We start from the raw sequence: 16,605 nt of genomic DNA on the forward strand, positions 1-16,605 counted from the left end.
TTAAAACAAACAAACAAACACCATTATGCTAAGAGAGAGAAACTAGCCACAAAAGATCACCTGTTGTTCGGTTCCCTCCCATGAAACAGCCACAAAAGGCAAATTCACAGAGGTAGAGAGCAGACTAGGGGTTGCCTGGGGCTGAGGGGAGGAACAAGGAGTGACTGTAAATAGGCACAGGGATCTTTTGGGAGTAATGGAAAGGTCCTAAAATTATATTTTGGTGACAGTTTAACTCTACAAACTTACTAAAAATCATTGACTTGTATACTTAAAACGTTATCCTATGGTCTGTAAAGTATATCTCGATAAAACTGTTTTATAATAAAAGGTTTATTCTTAAAAAATTCTGAAGAGGCAAACAACCCCATTTTTTAAATGGGCAAAATATATGATTAGGAAATTTACAGAAGGGAAAATTATGAATGAACTAAGAACACAAAAAGATGTTCAACTCACTAGTAATAAGAGAACTGCTAATTAAAACTACAATGCATCTTCAGGTAGGAAGCAAGAGAAATGTGACCAGGGGTAGGCAGATAGAAGATTTCAACTGAATTGGTAATGTTTAATTTCTTAAGCTGAGTGGTGGGTTCATGAGTGTTTTACTACTAATTTTTTTTTGTATGTTTAAATTAGTTCATAAAAAGCTAAACATTTACTCTAAAATGTTTAATTTACTGCTACAGAAATGGGAAATGTAGAATTTTAAAATAATGAATAATTCACATGTCATAAAATGCACTCTTAAAATGTACAACTAAGTGGCTTTTTGTATATTCACAAGGTTGTATAACGATCACCACTGTCTAATTCCAGAACGTTTTCCTTACGTCAAAAAGAAACCAGCGGGAAGCCTGCTTCTCCCTCTCCCACTCCCCCTGCCAGTGTTCCCTCTCTTGCTGTGTCTCTCTCTGTCAAATAAACAAAATCTTAAAAAAAATTTTTTTTTTAATTGTTGTTTTTAAATGTTTGTCTGTGTTGTGGCATGTGTCCATACTTCATTCTTTTTTATGGCTAAAAAATATTTCATTATATGGATATATCACATTTGCTTATCCATTTATCGGCTGATAGACATCTGGGCTGTTCCGTTTTGGCTATTATGAATAATGCTGCAATGAACATCTGTGCACAGGTTTGTGTCTGAACATGTTTTCATTTCTCTTGGGTATATACCTAAGAGTGGAATTATGGGGTCATATAATAATAACTCCATGTTTAACTTTTTGAGGAACTGCCAAACTATTTTCCAGAGCAGATGTACCTTTTTACATGGAATATAATTTTGAAAGCTGTTTACTAGTGTGGATATTTTTAATAGTAAAATACTATTATGAATTTATTGAAATAAACTTTAAAGAAGAATATTTACCCCAGCTCCATCTGGCCCTCACACAGTGGATTTCATTTTTTGTCTAAAAATATATGTTTCATATATATTTATAAGACTGCAATCATAGAGAATATATATTTTTTCCATTTTCAGTAATATATTTAGGTAGTCATTTGCAAGATTCATTTATTCAGACTTTTTATGATGGTGATTACTATCAAAAGATATAAAGTAGATTCAATACTATACAGTTTTGGAAACCTACAGCATTGCAAAAGTCACTGTTAGTTTCTTCAAAAGATATGCTTTCATCAATGGTATGTGCTACTTAGAGAATCTAAACTATTTAACATTCAGAGTAAATGATGAAATTGAGAGTTTCAAAATGTATCAGTTTTTTTACTAACAGCTTAGTTTCCAGTTTTCAGAGTGAAAAAATATTGATCATTTGGAATTCAAAATTAGTCATTCCAATTCTTGAAGTACCAATTAAAAAGGCAAAACTCTTTTAAAAGACTAAGTATAAATATTAGCTAAAAACATTAGTGACTCAAATTACCAACCTTAAATACATCCTCAATACACATAGTAAGTTCTTCTTCTGTCACCAAAATGATCCCTGGCACCATGTCACTCTCTGGAATCTCTAAAGAACAAAAAAACAAAATTACCCATACTCATTGCCTCACTGAATAGGGACTCAGGACTTGAGAAAGAAAATTTTACTAGAAAGATAGTTCTATAAGTAACAGCTAAAATTAGAGATTTGACACGGTTACTAATGTACAACATCAAATACAATATTTCATGAAATCTATGATGTCAATAAGATTATAAACATTCATTATTGTTTTATGTATCACTAAAAAGGAAAAAAACAAGTAACCTATGAAACATTATGACTTAAAATTTTACTTGTAAATTTAATGAATAGAAAAATTGGGGATTCGCAGCACCTGGGTGGCTCAGTTGGTTAAGCGACTGCCTTCAGCTCAGGTCATGATCCTGGAGTCCCAGGATCGAGTCCCGCTTCAGGCTCCCTGCTCGGCGGGGAGTCTGCTTCTCCCTCTGACCCTCCCCCCTCTCGTGCTCCTCTCATTCTCTCTCTCTCAAATAAATAAATAAAATCTTAAAAAATTGTGGATTAGATTAGACAGAGTCAATGGTTATACTGAGGTGACTAATACAAAGGAATTTATAAAACTTTTCTCTACAGATGTGATTGAAAATTTCCCTTTAAAAAGTTTTAGGGGCGCCTGGGTGGCTCAGTCGTTAAGCGTCTGCCTTCGGCTCAGGTCATGATCCCAGGGTCCTGGGATCGAGCCCCACATCAGGCTCCCTGCTCTACAGGAAGCCTGCTTCTCCCTCTCCCACTCCCCCTGCTTGTGTTCCCTCTCTCGCTGTGTCTCTCTCTGTCAAATGAATAAATAAAATCTTTAAAAAAAAAAAAAAAGTTTTAAAATAGGGCACCTGGCTGGCTCAGTTGGTGGAGCATCAGACTCTTGATCTCAGGGTTGTGAGTTTGAGCCCCACGTCGGGTGTACAGATTACTTAAAAATAAAATCTTTTTTTTTTGAAGATTTTATTTTATTTGACAGAGAGAGAGAGCACAAGCAGGGGAAGCAGCAGAGGGAGAGGGAGAAGCAGGCTCCCCACTGAGCAGGGAGCCCAACATGCGGCTCGATCCCAGGACCCTGGGATCATGACCTGAGCGGAAGGCAGATGCTTAACCTACTGAGCCACCCTTAAAAATAAAATCTTAAAACAAAATTTTTTAAATAGACTTTTTAAGAAAGTATTAAAAGAGGGGAGGTGGGTAAGGGAAAGGGTGAAACAGGTGATGGGGATTAAAGAATACATTTATCACGATGAGCACTGAGTAACGTACAGAATTGTTCAATCACTACATTGTACACCCGAAACTAATTTACCACTGTATGTTAGCTATACTGGAATGAAGCTTTAAAAACTTAATTAAAAAAAGTATTGAGAGTTCTTTTAGATTTACTTAGACAAACAGTTTTAATATATATCATTCCTTATATAAGCTATATAATTAGGATAAACTGAATAAGGGATTCTTGAAACTTCACATTAAGAGTCCAACTCCTCTGAAACATTTCAATGCCATTACTGATATCCATATTTTGCCATAATATATTGTCTTCTGTGCCACCAAGGGCTCAGGTGATGTGACATTTCTTAAAAGTTTGCCACTCTACTACTGTCTTCATGAATTTTTTCTAAGTTGCTGACGCCCGTTCTACAAGTTTTAATGCTCATTTGCAGGCACAAGCAATGCCATGATTGCTATCTGGCCAAAAATAATTGTGAGATGCATCTTGATACCAGAGTTGTTAAAATGTGAAAAATATTTCCAAAATTAAAGTTTTTTATGTGAAAAGCATGTGTATCTTAGAATTGATAAAATATGGGAATTCATCATACTCGCCACATAGTCTTAAAAATATGACACAAGGGGCGCCTGGGTGGCTCAGATGGTTAAGCGACTGCCTTCGGCTCAGGTCATGATGCCAGGGTCCTGGGATCAAGCCCCACATCGGGCTCCTGGCTCAGCGGGGAGCCTGCTTCTCCCTCTGCCTCTGCCTCTCCCCCTGCTCATGCTCTCTATCTCTGTGCCTCAAATGAATAAACAAAATCTTTAAAAAAAAAATGATACAATATAAAAAACAAAATAAGAAAGCTTATTATTTTAGATTTTTTTTCCAGTCGCAACGATGGGGCTATCTATCTAAAACCAGTGAGACTATTGGGGCGCCTGGGTGGCTCAGTCGTTGGACGTCTGCCTTCGGCTCAGGTCATGATCCCAGGGTCCTGGGATCGAGCTCCACATCGGGCTCCCTGCTCAGCGGAAGGCCTGCTTCTCCCTCTCCCACTCCCCCTGCTTGTGCTCCCTCTCTCACTATCTCTCTGTCAAATAAATAGATAAAATCTTTGAAAAAAAATAAAAATAAAAAAATAAAACCAGTCAGACTATTATATAGTCCTTTTTGTTATCCATAGCTTGCTGATGCAAAACATGTAGCTGGTGTTACAAATACAACCTAATGCATTAAGAAATGCCTGGCAAACAGATGTCCAATAAATATTTGTAAAACGAATGAACAAGGTCTAGGAAAAAAATAATTAATCCACAAATGGACTGAATCTAGGCCTCCCAAGAATAGTGCTCTTAGACCAGGACTCAAACTTGAGCCCACATTTGAATTACCCAGAGGGTCTGTTAAAACAGAGATTACTGGGACAAGGGAATAAATAGATTAGTAGTGAGGTATAGTCTTAGTACATGAAATTAGATATATAAGAATTGCTACACCCTAATGCTGAAGGCCAACAGAAATAATATTTCAGGGGTGGCTGACTGGCTCAGGGGGTAGAGCATGACTCTTGATCTTGGAGCTGTGAGTTCAAGGCCCAGGTTGGGTGTTGAGATGACTTAAAAATCTTTAAAAAGAAAGGAAATAAGACTTCATTTCTTGAGCCATTTTTTGAAGAACATACTGAGTCTAGACTAGATTTCTATGAAATATATAAAGGAATTTTAATTACTTACTCAAATATCATGTTTAGTTTGGACCCAACCACAGACACCAAAAAATATATATAAATAAAATAAATACACACAAACACACACACACACATGTATGATGTTTATCATATCTGAATAATCACAAATTTTAGTTCACCAGGCTCAGTTTGGTGAAGTTTCACTATGCACCAGAATTAGACTTTCTTGGGGCACCTGGGTGGCTCAGTGGGTTAAACATCCAACTCTTGACCTCAGCTCAGGTCTTGATCTCAGGGTTGTGAGTTCAAGACCCTGGACTGGGCTCTACACTGGGTGTGGAAACTACTTAAGAAAAAAAAAGAATTAGGCTTTCTCTCTCCCTGGCCACCACCCCACCACCACACGTGCCCAGAAAAATTTATACTACAAATAACTTTTTGAAAAAGTCTACACAGAACTAAATTTGATTTGACCATAACATCAAACTTCTTCTTCATTTATAACCTTAGGAACTACTACCTAGAAAGTTTTCCTTTTTTTAAAGGAACAATGCTGAAATAATACTCTGTATCCAAACATTAAGTACAGTAAAGTATGGGGGGAAAAAACTCAGCGAAGTATGAAAACATACTAAAGGAGGTGGTAAAACGTCAATTTTCTAAGACATTAAAACAGAATAAAACCCACCAAATATGGGAAAATCTGAGCATCAAAATGAATGACAGGAATGTCTGGTAACCCAATGAATAAAAAAGAATCTCTTAATCTATTTTTTTAAATACGGAACACTATATGAATTTGCATCTCATCTTTGCACAGGGCCATGCTAATTTTCTCTGTATCATTCCAATTTTAGTACATGCGCTGCCGAAGTGAGCACTCTCTGAATCTTTTTGATACTTAAATAATTAGTTTTTTAAAATGAGGTGGGGCATCTGGCTGGCTCAGTCAGTAGAACAGGCCACTGTTGACCTTGGGGTCGTGAGCTATAGCCAGATGCTGGCGGGCTAGCTTGTACTTAAAATTTTTTTTTAAATCTTAAAAAAAAGGTGGGGGAGGGGTGAGGCAAGGAGAAAGAAAAGCTCTGCTTTATAGAAGAATACCAGCCTAGAGTGCCTGGGTGCCTCAGTTGGTTAAGCGACTGCCTTCGGCTCAGGTCTTGATCCTGGAGTCCCAGGATCGAGTCCCACATTGGGCTCCCTGCTCAGCAGGGAGTCCGCTTCTCCCTCTGACCCTTCCCCCCTCATGCTCTCTCTCTCATTCTCTCTCTCAAATAAATAAAATAAATAAATCTTAAAAAAAAAAAAGAATGGCAGCCTAACAAATTAGAAATAAGAGAAATAGAAAGCCACCATTTTACTGGCAAGAATCATTAATGGTTACCAAACCACAGTATGAAAGACTATCAGGAAACAGAATACGTATAGTCTCAGACTATCATCCCATAGATTACTTACTAATTACAATTAAGGTATTTTAATGGAGAAATATGGCTACTAATGAAATGACCAAATTTAACATCATTAACAATGGGATAACTGATAACATGTGGCCCCTAATCTGATGGAAACTGAGAAAAAATAACCTTCATCCTATGCAGTACTGCTGCTGAAATGTTTAATCTGGATCTAATCATGAGGAAATAATTAGACATACAAATTGCAGAACATTTTATAACCAAGGCTCTTCAAAAATACTGTGAGGACAGATGCCGTCCCTCCTCAGCGTGGCCTGAGCGCCTGGCCGGACCCCAGCCACGGGGTGCCGCTCCAGAGAACGAGGATTTGAACCAGGACCGAGAAGCTGCTGCTGGACCCTAGCGGCCTACCTACCAAAGGCCTCAGTGGAGCTGAGCCCAACCACCACAGCCTGCCTTGCGGCTCACACAGATGAGCAGGCCCTGCTCTCCCCAACCCTTGCTGAGACAGCCAGCAACATCACCCAAGTGTCTGCTGCAGCCTCCCAGGGCACGGAGCTGCATGAGCACACGGACCCGGCAAGGCAGGAGAGCACCCACTTGGCTGTGCGGAGCACCAGGCTGAGCCGCCGCCGCCATCGCTCACCTGCCAGCCCCACCATGTGCAGGCCAGTGAGCCCCTCCCCTTCTCCGACTTGCAGCAGGTCTCCAGGACAGCTGCTTAGGCCTCCAGGGCACTTCCTCAGATTGGAGCGGATGTAAGAGGAGCTGGTTGCACAGTTTGGGATCCGTAAAGACAGGGATCCCGGGACAGCTCTTCTCTCTTCACCCGTACTCCACCCTGCCTCTCCTAGCCCCCAGCCTCACTATGGCTCACACAGTACCCTAACCTGCTACTAATCACAGAAAGGAATGTGGAGGAGGAGAAAGGCGAGGCTGGGAGCAAGTAAGGACAGAGCAAGGGAAGGCAGAGCCACTTGGGACTGACCTTCAAAGCCCTCATCAGGGATGGGGGTAGTCAAAAGGTTAGGGCCTAGTAGGTCTTCAATGTCGCTGGGAAGGTGGAGGTACCACTGTGAGAGTGAACCCTAGGGAACCTATGGGGGCCCCTTCCCACCCTTTCTCTTGGCCTCACTCCTGGCCCCCTCTCCCAGTCTTGGTGCTCACATGCATCTCACTAGGGTTTGTGACTGCATCTGGATGAGCTTGAATTCAAATGAATTGAGTTGGTATTTCCAGCACCCTGGGTTTTTAAATGTTTGGGGTTTAGGGGTTTTGTTTTGATTTGTCACCCTTGATAAAGGAAATGTATTCATCTGGAAAAAAAATTTGTCATGGTGAAAAACAAAAGACTAGGGAACTATTCTACCTTAATGCAAACTAAAAAGATGTAACAAGTAAATGAAATGCATGATTCTTGACTGGATTCTAGATTTAAAGAAAATAGCTACAGAGGAAATTCTTGAGACACTCAGAAATTTGAATCAAGTCTGTATATTATTTTTTTAACTTTATGTATTTTTAAGTAATCTCTATGCTCAACATGGGACTCAAAATCATGACCCCGGGCGCCTGGGTGGCTCAGTTGTTAAGCGTCTGCCTTCGGCTCAGGTCATGATCCCAGGGTCCTGGGATCGAGTCCCACGTCGGGCTCCCTGCTCAGCGGGAAGCCTGCCTCTCCCTCTCCCACTCCCCCTGCTTGTGTTCCTGCTCTCGCTCTGTCAAAGAAATAAATAAAATCTTTAAAAAAAAAAAAAAAAAAAATCATGACCCCAAGATCAAGAGTTGCGTGCTCTTCCGACTGAGCCAGTCAGGCACCCCGAATCAAGTCTGTATATTAGATGATGTCTGCAACTAACTCTCAAGTGCTTCAGAAAAAAATGTACATGCATAAAAAGAGAAAGATAAAACGAATATGGCCAAAATGGTCAATCCAGGTAAAGTGTATAGGGGTGGTTCAATGTATTCTTCTTGGAATTTTTGTGAGGTGGATTTTTCAAAATAAAAAGTTGGGGACAAAAGAAAACAAAACTAAAGTCACTGAAATACAACAGACTTAAGTCATTTAAATCTGAAACACTGAGGAAGATCCTTGAGAAGACACCCAACCACCAGACTTCCTTCTTTACCTGCTGTATTTAAACATCGATGGAGAGGAGCTAGAACAGGCTGAAGCAAATACTTTAAAGCCAGTTGTGGGTGTTCTCTTGACATTGTTATAAAGGTACTTGTGGCAACTCTTTGAAACTGCCGCGCTGTCAATTTATCTTGAAAGTGAAATAAATCTAGAATCTACAAGAAAAAGCACATGAGGTAAATATAAGACTCTTTGTAAGGAGCATTACATTAACTAGAAAAAGCACTAATGTCTTTAGACCAAAAAATAAGCTTACTGCAATAATACTGATTCAAGAGATTTTTTTTTTACATTTAATAACCCAGTATCAGAGGGTTTGAGAACCAAGCTATGCTTTTATCAAATAATGCTATCAAATTTATAAAATACATGTTCATCGTAGAAAATTTGCAAAAGAAAGTTTTAAGAAGAAAAATCATCCCAAGTCATTTTTGGTATATTTTTTCCAATCTATTTCTGTTTAATTTTTTCTTTTTAATTGAGGCCACACTTAATATTCAGTTTTACATACTGCTGAAATCTGCTCATATTATTATAAATTCCTCAAAAATATTATATTTAAGATGCATGTAAGAACTTATTAAATTATTTCCTAATATCCAGACATTCAGTTTTCTCTCAAAATTTTGCTATGATAGGGGAGTGGGGGGGATGGGTTAGCCTGGTGATGGGTATTGAGGAGGGCACGTTCTGCATGGAGCACTGGGTGTTCTGCACAAACAATGAATCATGGAACACTTCATCTAAAACTAATGATGTAATGTATGGTGATTAACATAATAAAAAAAATTTTTGCTATTATAGTATACCTGAAACTAATATAACACAGTATGTTAACTACAGTGGAATTAAAATTAAAAACTTAAGGGCGCCTGGGTGGCTCAGTCAGTTAAGCGTCTGCCTTCGGCTCAGGTCATGATCCCAGGGTCCTGGGATTAAGCCCCGCACTGGGCTCCTTACTCAGCAGGGAGCCTGCTTCTCGAGACTCTACCCCTCCCCCATGCTTGTGCACACTCTTTCTTGCTGTCATTCTCAAATGAATAAATAAAATCTTTTAAAAATATATTTTAAAAAAATTAAGAACTTAAGAAAAAATTGCTATTATAAATAGCGCTACCAAATGAAATTTCTATATCAAGGCATATAAATATATTTAGGGTCTGAAGAACCTGTCATGCCTGAACTACCCCACAAAGGAATCTATTTTATTCTCAAAGATAAATATAGTTCTCCAGTGCCTACTAGGGTATACCCTAGTATAAGTAGTCAATAGAAAAGTGCATTTCTAGGGACACCTGGGTAGCTCAGTTGGTTAAGCTTCTGCCTTTGGCTCAGGTCATGACCCCAGGGTCCTGGGATCGAGTCCCGCCTCGGGCTCCTTGCTTAGCAGAGAGACTGCTTGAAAGATTCTCTCCCTCCCCTCTGCCGCACCCTCTGCTTATGCATGCGCTCTCTCTCAAATAAATAAATAAAATCTTAAAAAAAAAAAATTCTCTCTCTCCCTCTGCCCCTACTCCACTCTCTCCCTCTCTTCAAAAAAAAAAATTGTAGGTATTAACTGCAGCATGATTTGAAGCAGCAAAATAATGGAAACAGCTGTTTAAATAAGTTATGGTACATTAATATGGTGAAATACCACGTACCCATGAAAAGAACGAGGCAACTCTTTATAAAATGACTCTATATGAAATGATCTCCAAGGTACATTGTTAAGTTAAAAAAGCAAAATGAAAAACAGTGTAGCATATTATCACTTAGATAAAAATTAGAATATATAAACAGATACATACACATATAATTGGATATACATTAATACACAGAATATCACTGGAAAATAAACAAGGAATTGGTAACAGTGACTACTTCTGAGAAACCAGAAAACAGAGATGAGAGGAAGACTTTTTTTTTTTTTTTTTAAAGATTCTATTTATTTGTCAGAGAGAGAGAAAGAGCACATAAGCAGGGGGAGAAGCAGGCAGAGAGAGAAGCAGGCTCCCCGCCGAACAAGGAGCTAGATGCAGAACTCGATCCCAGGACCCCGGGATCATGACCTGAGCTGAAGGCAAATGCTTAACCAAGTGAGCCACCCAGGCATCCTGAGGAAGATTTATTTTTGCTTACTCTTCTGTGCTTTTTAAATTGTATACCATGTGGGCGCCTGGGTGGCTCAGTTGGTTAAGCGACTGCCTTCGGCTCAGGTCATGATCCTGGAGTCCCGGGATCGAGTCCCACATTGGGCTCCCTGCTTGGCAGGGAGTCTGCTTCGTCCTCTGACCCTATCCCCTCTCATGTGCTCTCTCTCTCTCATTCTCTCTCTCTCAAATAAATAAATAAAATCTTTAAAAAAAAAAATTGTATACCATGTTAATTTACTTTGTTTACTTAATACCTTTTGTTTTTTTAACTAATTAAAAACACACAGAAAAGATAATGAACAAGATGAAATTTTAGTTTCACATTTCAGCTCCGAGAGCAAGCGAGACCACTCATTTGACAATGGGGAGGCGTTCTCAAACCCAACAATTAGGCGGGTCTCATACACAGGTGTTTATTCACTCATTAACAGGGCCCCTCACTGAACAATAAACTTAAATATTATGTTGCTTTTACCTCCCCACTAGAGAAACATTAAAGTCTCCTTTCTGTGAATAAGCAGATAATCCTCACACAGTGAAAAGAAACAAAGTTGTTTACCTGGGGGCAGATATCCCTGTAGTAATCCTCTGCTGAAAGAGACTGCTGGGGACAAGAGGCCAGAATCTTGGCAATCAGGTCACACTTCTTCCAGTCAGCAGCTGCTGCCTCGGCGTCACTCCCACCAGCCGCCCCAGCTGTCAGCAATGGACAGAGATGTGAAAAACTCATACCAGTTACCCCATGTGATCCTTAAAATCTCGGCAAAAAAGTGTTTTTTCACTACTGGTAATTATTTACTTCTCTTATAAGATAATCAACCCCTCTGCAATTTCCATGCTGGTTTCTGGGAAGTTTGGAGGGAAAAGGAGCACTTAATCATTGTAATGTTATTATCAACGTAAGTTTAATAAGTTGGGGGGAGTGGGATGATACAGATGTTTTGGAATTATATTTTGGTGATGGTTGTACAACTTTGTGAATATACTAAAAACCACTGACCTGTACTCTTTTAAAAAGTGGATTTATGGTATGTGAGTAATACCTCAATAAAAAAAGTTACAAGGCATGCAAAGAAGCAAGAAAGTATGACCCATAACCCTGAGGAAAAATCATAGAAACAGACCCACTAAAACAGACACAACAAAATTCGGAAACAAGGACACTAAAACAGTTTTACAAATTTATTCCTTATTTTCGAGAAGGTAAAGAATGATCATGATGAGAGAAATGGAAGATATAAAAAAGACCAATATGGAACCTCTATTAATGAAAAAGAAAATATCTGTGGGAGGCCTGGGTGGCTGTCAGTTAAGCGTCTGTCTTTGGCTCAGGTCATGATCCCAGGGTCCTGGAGTCGAGCCCTGCATCAGGTTCCCTGCCCAGTGGGGAGTGTGCTTCTCCCTCTCACTTTGCCCACCCCCCAATTGTGTGCTCTCTCTCTCTCAAATAAATAAAATCTTAGGGCGCCTGGGTGGCTCAGTCGTTGAGCGTCTGCCTTCAGCTCAGGTCATGATCCCAGGGTCCTTTGATCGAGCCCCACATCGGGCTCCCTGCTCAGCAGGAAGCCTGCTTCTCCCTCTCCCATTCCCCCTGTTTGTGTTCCCTCTCTCACTGTGTCTCTCTCTGTCAAATAAATAGATAAAGTCTTAAAAAAAAAAAAACTCAAAGAAAGAAAATATCTGTAATGAAAAATACACTGGATGGGATTAACAGCAGATTAGATACTGCAGAAGAAAAAATCAATAAACCTGAACACACAGCAATAGAAATTACCCAAAATGAAACACAGAAAGAAGACTGAAAAACAAAACAAAAAAACATAGAGCATCAGTAACTTATAGGACTACATTAAGCATAATATTAGGTGTACATCAAATTCCAAAAAGAAAGAAGAGGGGCACCTCGCTGGCTCAGTGGGTGGAGCACATGACTCTTGATCTGGGTGGTCCTGAGTTTGAGCCCCATATTGGGGCTTCTACTTTAAAAAAAAAAAAAGTTTTAAAAAGAGAGAGAAGAGAGGACAGAAAAAAATATTTGAAGACAATATCTGAGCAATTTCCAAATATGACAAAAACTATAAATTCTCAGCTCTAACAAGCTCAAGAAACATTAAGCAGAAGAAACATGAAGAAAATCATCCATACCAAGGCATACCATTATCAAATTTCTAAAAACCATTGACAAGGAGAAAAAACTTAAAAGCAACCAGAGGAAAAAAGATATATCATATACAGAGGAACAAAGACAAAAATGATAACAAAAATATTTTCAAAAAGGAAGGTGAAATAAGACTTTTTCAGATAAATAAAAGCCAAAGGAATTCACTGCCAGCAGACCTGCACTATAAGAAATGCTAAAGTTCTTCAGGCAGAAGGAAATTTGAATTAAAATTTGGATCTACACAAAGAAATGAAGAACACCAGAAATGGCAAATGTGTGAGTAAATATAAATTGCCTCAAATCAGTTTTGAGAAGAAACAAGATTTAAATAGATAACAGAAAAATATATGCATGCATAAGTAGAGGGAGAAAAAGCTCATAGCAAAAATAGGGCTCTAAGTGTTTATAGCAGCTCTCCAATATGCATGACCTTGGGTGAACTCTAACTTTTCTTCAGAAAAAGATTTGCAAGGACCTATTTGCACATGGCAACTTCTCTCAGATAACTGGTAATTTGTCAGAACTGGGGAGGCAACACTGCAGTCACTCTAGACCAAATCTATCAATGTCTGCCTACCACACTGACCTCACCTTTGTCTGACAGGACCAAGGTACATTTGCCACTAGAAATGGGAAGTCAAGATTGATTCTTCTGTCTCTCCTCTTTCCTCTCCACATACCCAGCCCTTCATTAATTTCTGACAATGCTACCTTTTTTCTTAATTAATTAGTTGAGAGAGAGTGCGGGCAAGCACACGAGTAAGGGTCGGGGCAGAGCGGGAGGGAGAAAGAATCTGAGGCAAACTCCACCCTGAGCGCTGAGCCCAACCCGGGGCCCAATCCCATGACCGCGTGACCATGACCTGTGCCAAAATCAAGAGTCAGATGCCTAATCTACTGAGCCACCCAGGCGCCCCTGGCAATGCTACCTCTTAAATACCTCTTACAGTCATTCGTTTCTCTCCATTTCTATGGCCACTGCATTGATCCAAGCCATTGTGATCTCTCCGATAACTGCTTCTTAACGGATCTCCTTCCTTCTGCTCTTACCCAACCAATTCTTCACAATACATCCAGATAGATATTTCTAAAATGTAGATCTGATCATACCTCTCTCCTTCTTAAAACTTTCCAATGGTTTCTCATTGCCCTTAGAATAAAGTTCAAAATCCTGAACACCACACTCTGCCCTCACTGCTCTACCCACACTGAACCTTATTCAAAAACACTATGCTTTTTCTGTGTCAGTTCCTTCATACATGCTCTTCTCTCTGCCTATGTTAGTCAGTCTTCTCTCCCTCTTCAACTAATAAATTCTTACTCAGCCTTGAGGGCTCAGTATAAATGTCGTTTCCATCAAAAAGCCACTAAGTGTGTGGTAATCTGTTACAGGAGCAAGAGGAAATGAATGTACATGGGATATGGGAGATAAGGGACTAAACACAAAAGAAAGGGAAAGGAATCACCAGGATTTAAAGGTGAAGGGAGGGGCGCCTGGGTGGCTTGGTCCTTAAGCATCTGCCTTCGGCTCAGGTCATGATCCAAGGGTCCTGGGATCGAGCCCCGCATGGGCTCCCTGCTCGGCGGGAAGCCTGCTTCTCCCTCTCCCACTCCCCCTGCTTGTGTTCCCTCCCTCGCTGTGTCTCTCTCCGTCAAATAAATAAATAAAATCTTTAAAAGTGAATAAATAAATAAAAATAAAAAAATAAAGGTGAAGGGAGATCCCAGGAGGTCTGCTGTGCAAGAGATAACTAGTCCAGATTAGAGAAGACTCAGGGAGAGATGTCTCCAAGAAGATCAAATCAATAGAATATTGAGTGTATTCAAATACATTGAAAGGAGACTTAAACAACTGGGAGAGAATTAGTGCTGGGGCTCGATCCCAGGACCCGGATATCGTGACCTGAGCTGAAGGCAGACACTTAACCATCTGAGCCACCCAGGTGCCGTGTAAGCAGTTTTAGAAAAAAATACTGTTTGGGGCGCCTGGGTGGCTCAGTCGTTAAGCGTCTGCCTTCGGCTCAGGTCATGATCCCAGGGTCCTGGGATCGAGCCCCGCATCGGGCTCCCTGCTCGGCGGGAAGCCTGCTTCTCCCTCTCCCACTCCCCCTGCTTGTGTTCCCTCTCTCGCTGTAACTCTCTCTGTCAAATAAATAAAATCTTTAAAAAAAAAAAAAAATACTGTTTTAGAAAAATGGCAAGAGAATGAGTTTCTGTGAAAAAGAAGTTCATTAAGGTTTCATCTCCAAATCTAACCTCCACAATCTCCACAAAGGCAGAAATTAGTCACAATAAGGTTTTACAGTCAAATGCTAAAGACCCTGACCCGAAGGAAACTGGATACCAAAGTAACAGAAACATTTTATTTCTTACCACCTGCTCCTTCCAGAATGCCCCGGACTACTGCCTGAACACCGCTGGGTCTCATCAACCTTTCGGAGAGCAGCTGCCCACATAGACGCCGAAGCCAAGCTGGGGCCCGACACCTAACTTGTGTCTTCTCATCTGTGCAGGACTGAAAAAGGAAGGAAAAGACATGAATTCAGTGTCAGTGAAATAGATAGATGTGTAGAAATCATTAAAATATGTAAATATATACTGAGTCATACTGACAATTAACAGTATGATAAACAGACTTAGGAGAGCAGCATTTTTTGCCAAAAAGAAACCTCCTTCAGCATCACTTCTAAGAAAGTAGAAATACCATGAAACTTCAAGTGAAATATCAAGTGAAATTTCAAACCCAGAAATAGACAAACACATAGGTGAATAAAGTATAGATTTTAGAAACACAAAGTTGATGTAACCAATCTCTGAATGCAGTCCTTCCAATCAAATCTAGCTTCCATATAAGAGTCCTATGAACATTACTCACCGCTAAGAGTACAGGCCGTGACAGTAAGAGGGCATGCTAGTCCTTGCCTCCATGGTCTCAGCTACTCTGACTCCCTGTGGCACAGCAGTTTCAAAAAAGAGCCGAATTTCTTCAAGCACTCCTTTTTGAGAGCTTTGTGGAGCCACCATGAACAAAAGAGACTTGAGGTCTCTTGTTTTGGGTCTAGAATGCGAACTATGTTGCTGTTAAGCGTGGTATGTAACTATGTGAACATAAAAATTAGTGACAGAAACATTTAATCCTAACTAGCCTGTCCTCTCTCTTTTATTTAAGGAGGACTAATAATTACCACTTATTGAGGGGGTTATAATTTGCCAGGCACTGTGCTAAATAACTCTCACATAATCTCAAAACGGACTTGCAGGAGTTATTATCCAATCATTAAGGAAACTGAGGGATGGAAAGGTTTACTAATTCACATAACTGCATGCTGGGGTGTGGTGACCTCCAGAGTATGCTGACCTCCAGAGCCTCTGCTTTTCACCATGCTCTTAATAATGCATTGATTTAATCTGGCAAACTGTGGAGTCATCCAGAGAAGTGGAGTGTGAGGCCAGAGGGGCTCCGTGGGAGGCTACAGTAATATTCTAGAGATGAGATGAAAATGACTTCATCTAGGAGATATCTTTGTACCCAGCTTCAGCTGGTCCTTGTACCTGACCTGCCACTAATTCCTTTGGCTCCTCACTCTTCACTCAGCTATAGTCATAAACTAAACGTAGATACTATAAGCAAGTAGGTAACTCCATCTACATCAAATTAAAACATTTCAGATAAATAATTATTTTTAAGGAAAAAAGGAACTATCTTATACCTAGCAGAAAATATACTATTGTGTTTTCAAACAAAGGAGACAAAAATAGTCCCAATGATAGTCCTAATATTAATGTCTTGACTATATATATTCCATTCAAAGAACAAGATATCTAAATATTTCTGCCAGAAGAATGTATTGTCAAAAAGCCAAATTTTAGTATTAAAAAAAAGGAGTTCC

General features: G+C 39.8%; 1 protein-coding gene, 1 non-coding gene and 1 pseudogene across 2 annotated transcripts in view; 1 reads left to right on the plus strand and 2 right to left on the minus strand.

Moving 5' to 3' along the window:
- Positions 1 to 16,605, minus strand: part of TANGO6 (transport and golgi organization 6 homolog) — a 189,092-nt gene that overhangs the window by 155,010 nt on the left and 17,477 nt on the right. The window contains exons 4-7 of the mRNA XM_081806421.1: positions 15,089 to 15,230; positions 11,114 to 11,250; positions 8,412 to 8,574; positions 1,900 to 1,982 (exon numbers count right to left, since the gene is read on the minus strand). Of these exons, the coding sequence (XP_081662547.1) occupies positions 1,900 to 1,982; positions 8,412 to 8,574; positions 11,114 to 11,250; positions 15,089 to 15,230 (525 nt within the window). The remainder of the gene's footprint in view (positions 1 to 1,899; positions 1,983 to 8,411; positions 8,575 to 11,113; positions 11,251 to 15,088; positions 15,231 to 16,605) is intronic.
- On the plus strand, positions 4,738 to 7,182 carry LOC145717663 (ragulator complex protein LAMTOR1 pseudogene; annotated as a pseudogene).
- LOC115939815 (U6 spliceosomal RNA) lies at positions 5,640 to 5,745 on the minus strand. Its single transcript, XR_004074589.1, has one exon. It is a non-coding gene; the product is annotated as a U6 spliceosomal RNA (small nuclear RNA).

Source organism: Leptonychotes weddellii, chromosome 16, assembly GCF_054177405.1.
Source record: "Leptonychotes weddellii isolate Sample4059 chromosome 16, ASM5417740v2, whole genome shotgun sequence".
Lineage (NCBI taxonomy): Eukaryota > Metazoa > Chordata > Mammalia > Carnivora > Phocidae > Leptonychotes > Leptonychotes weddellii.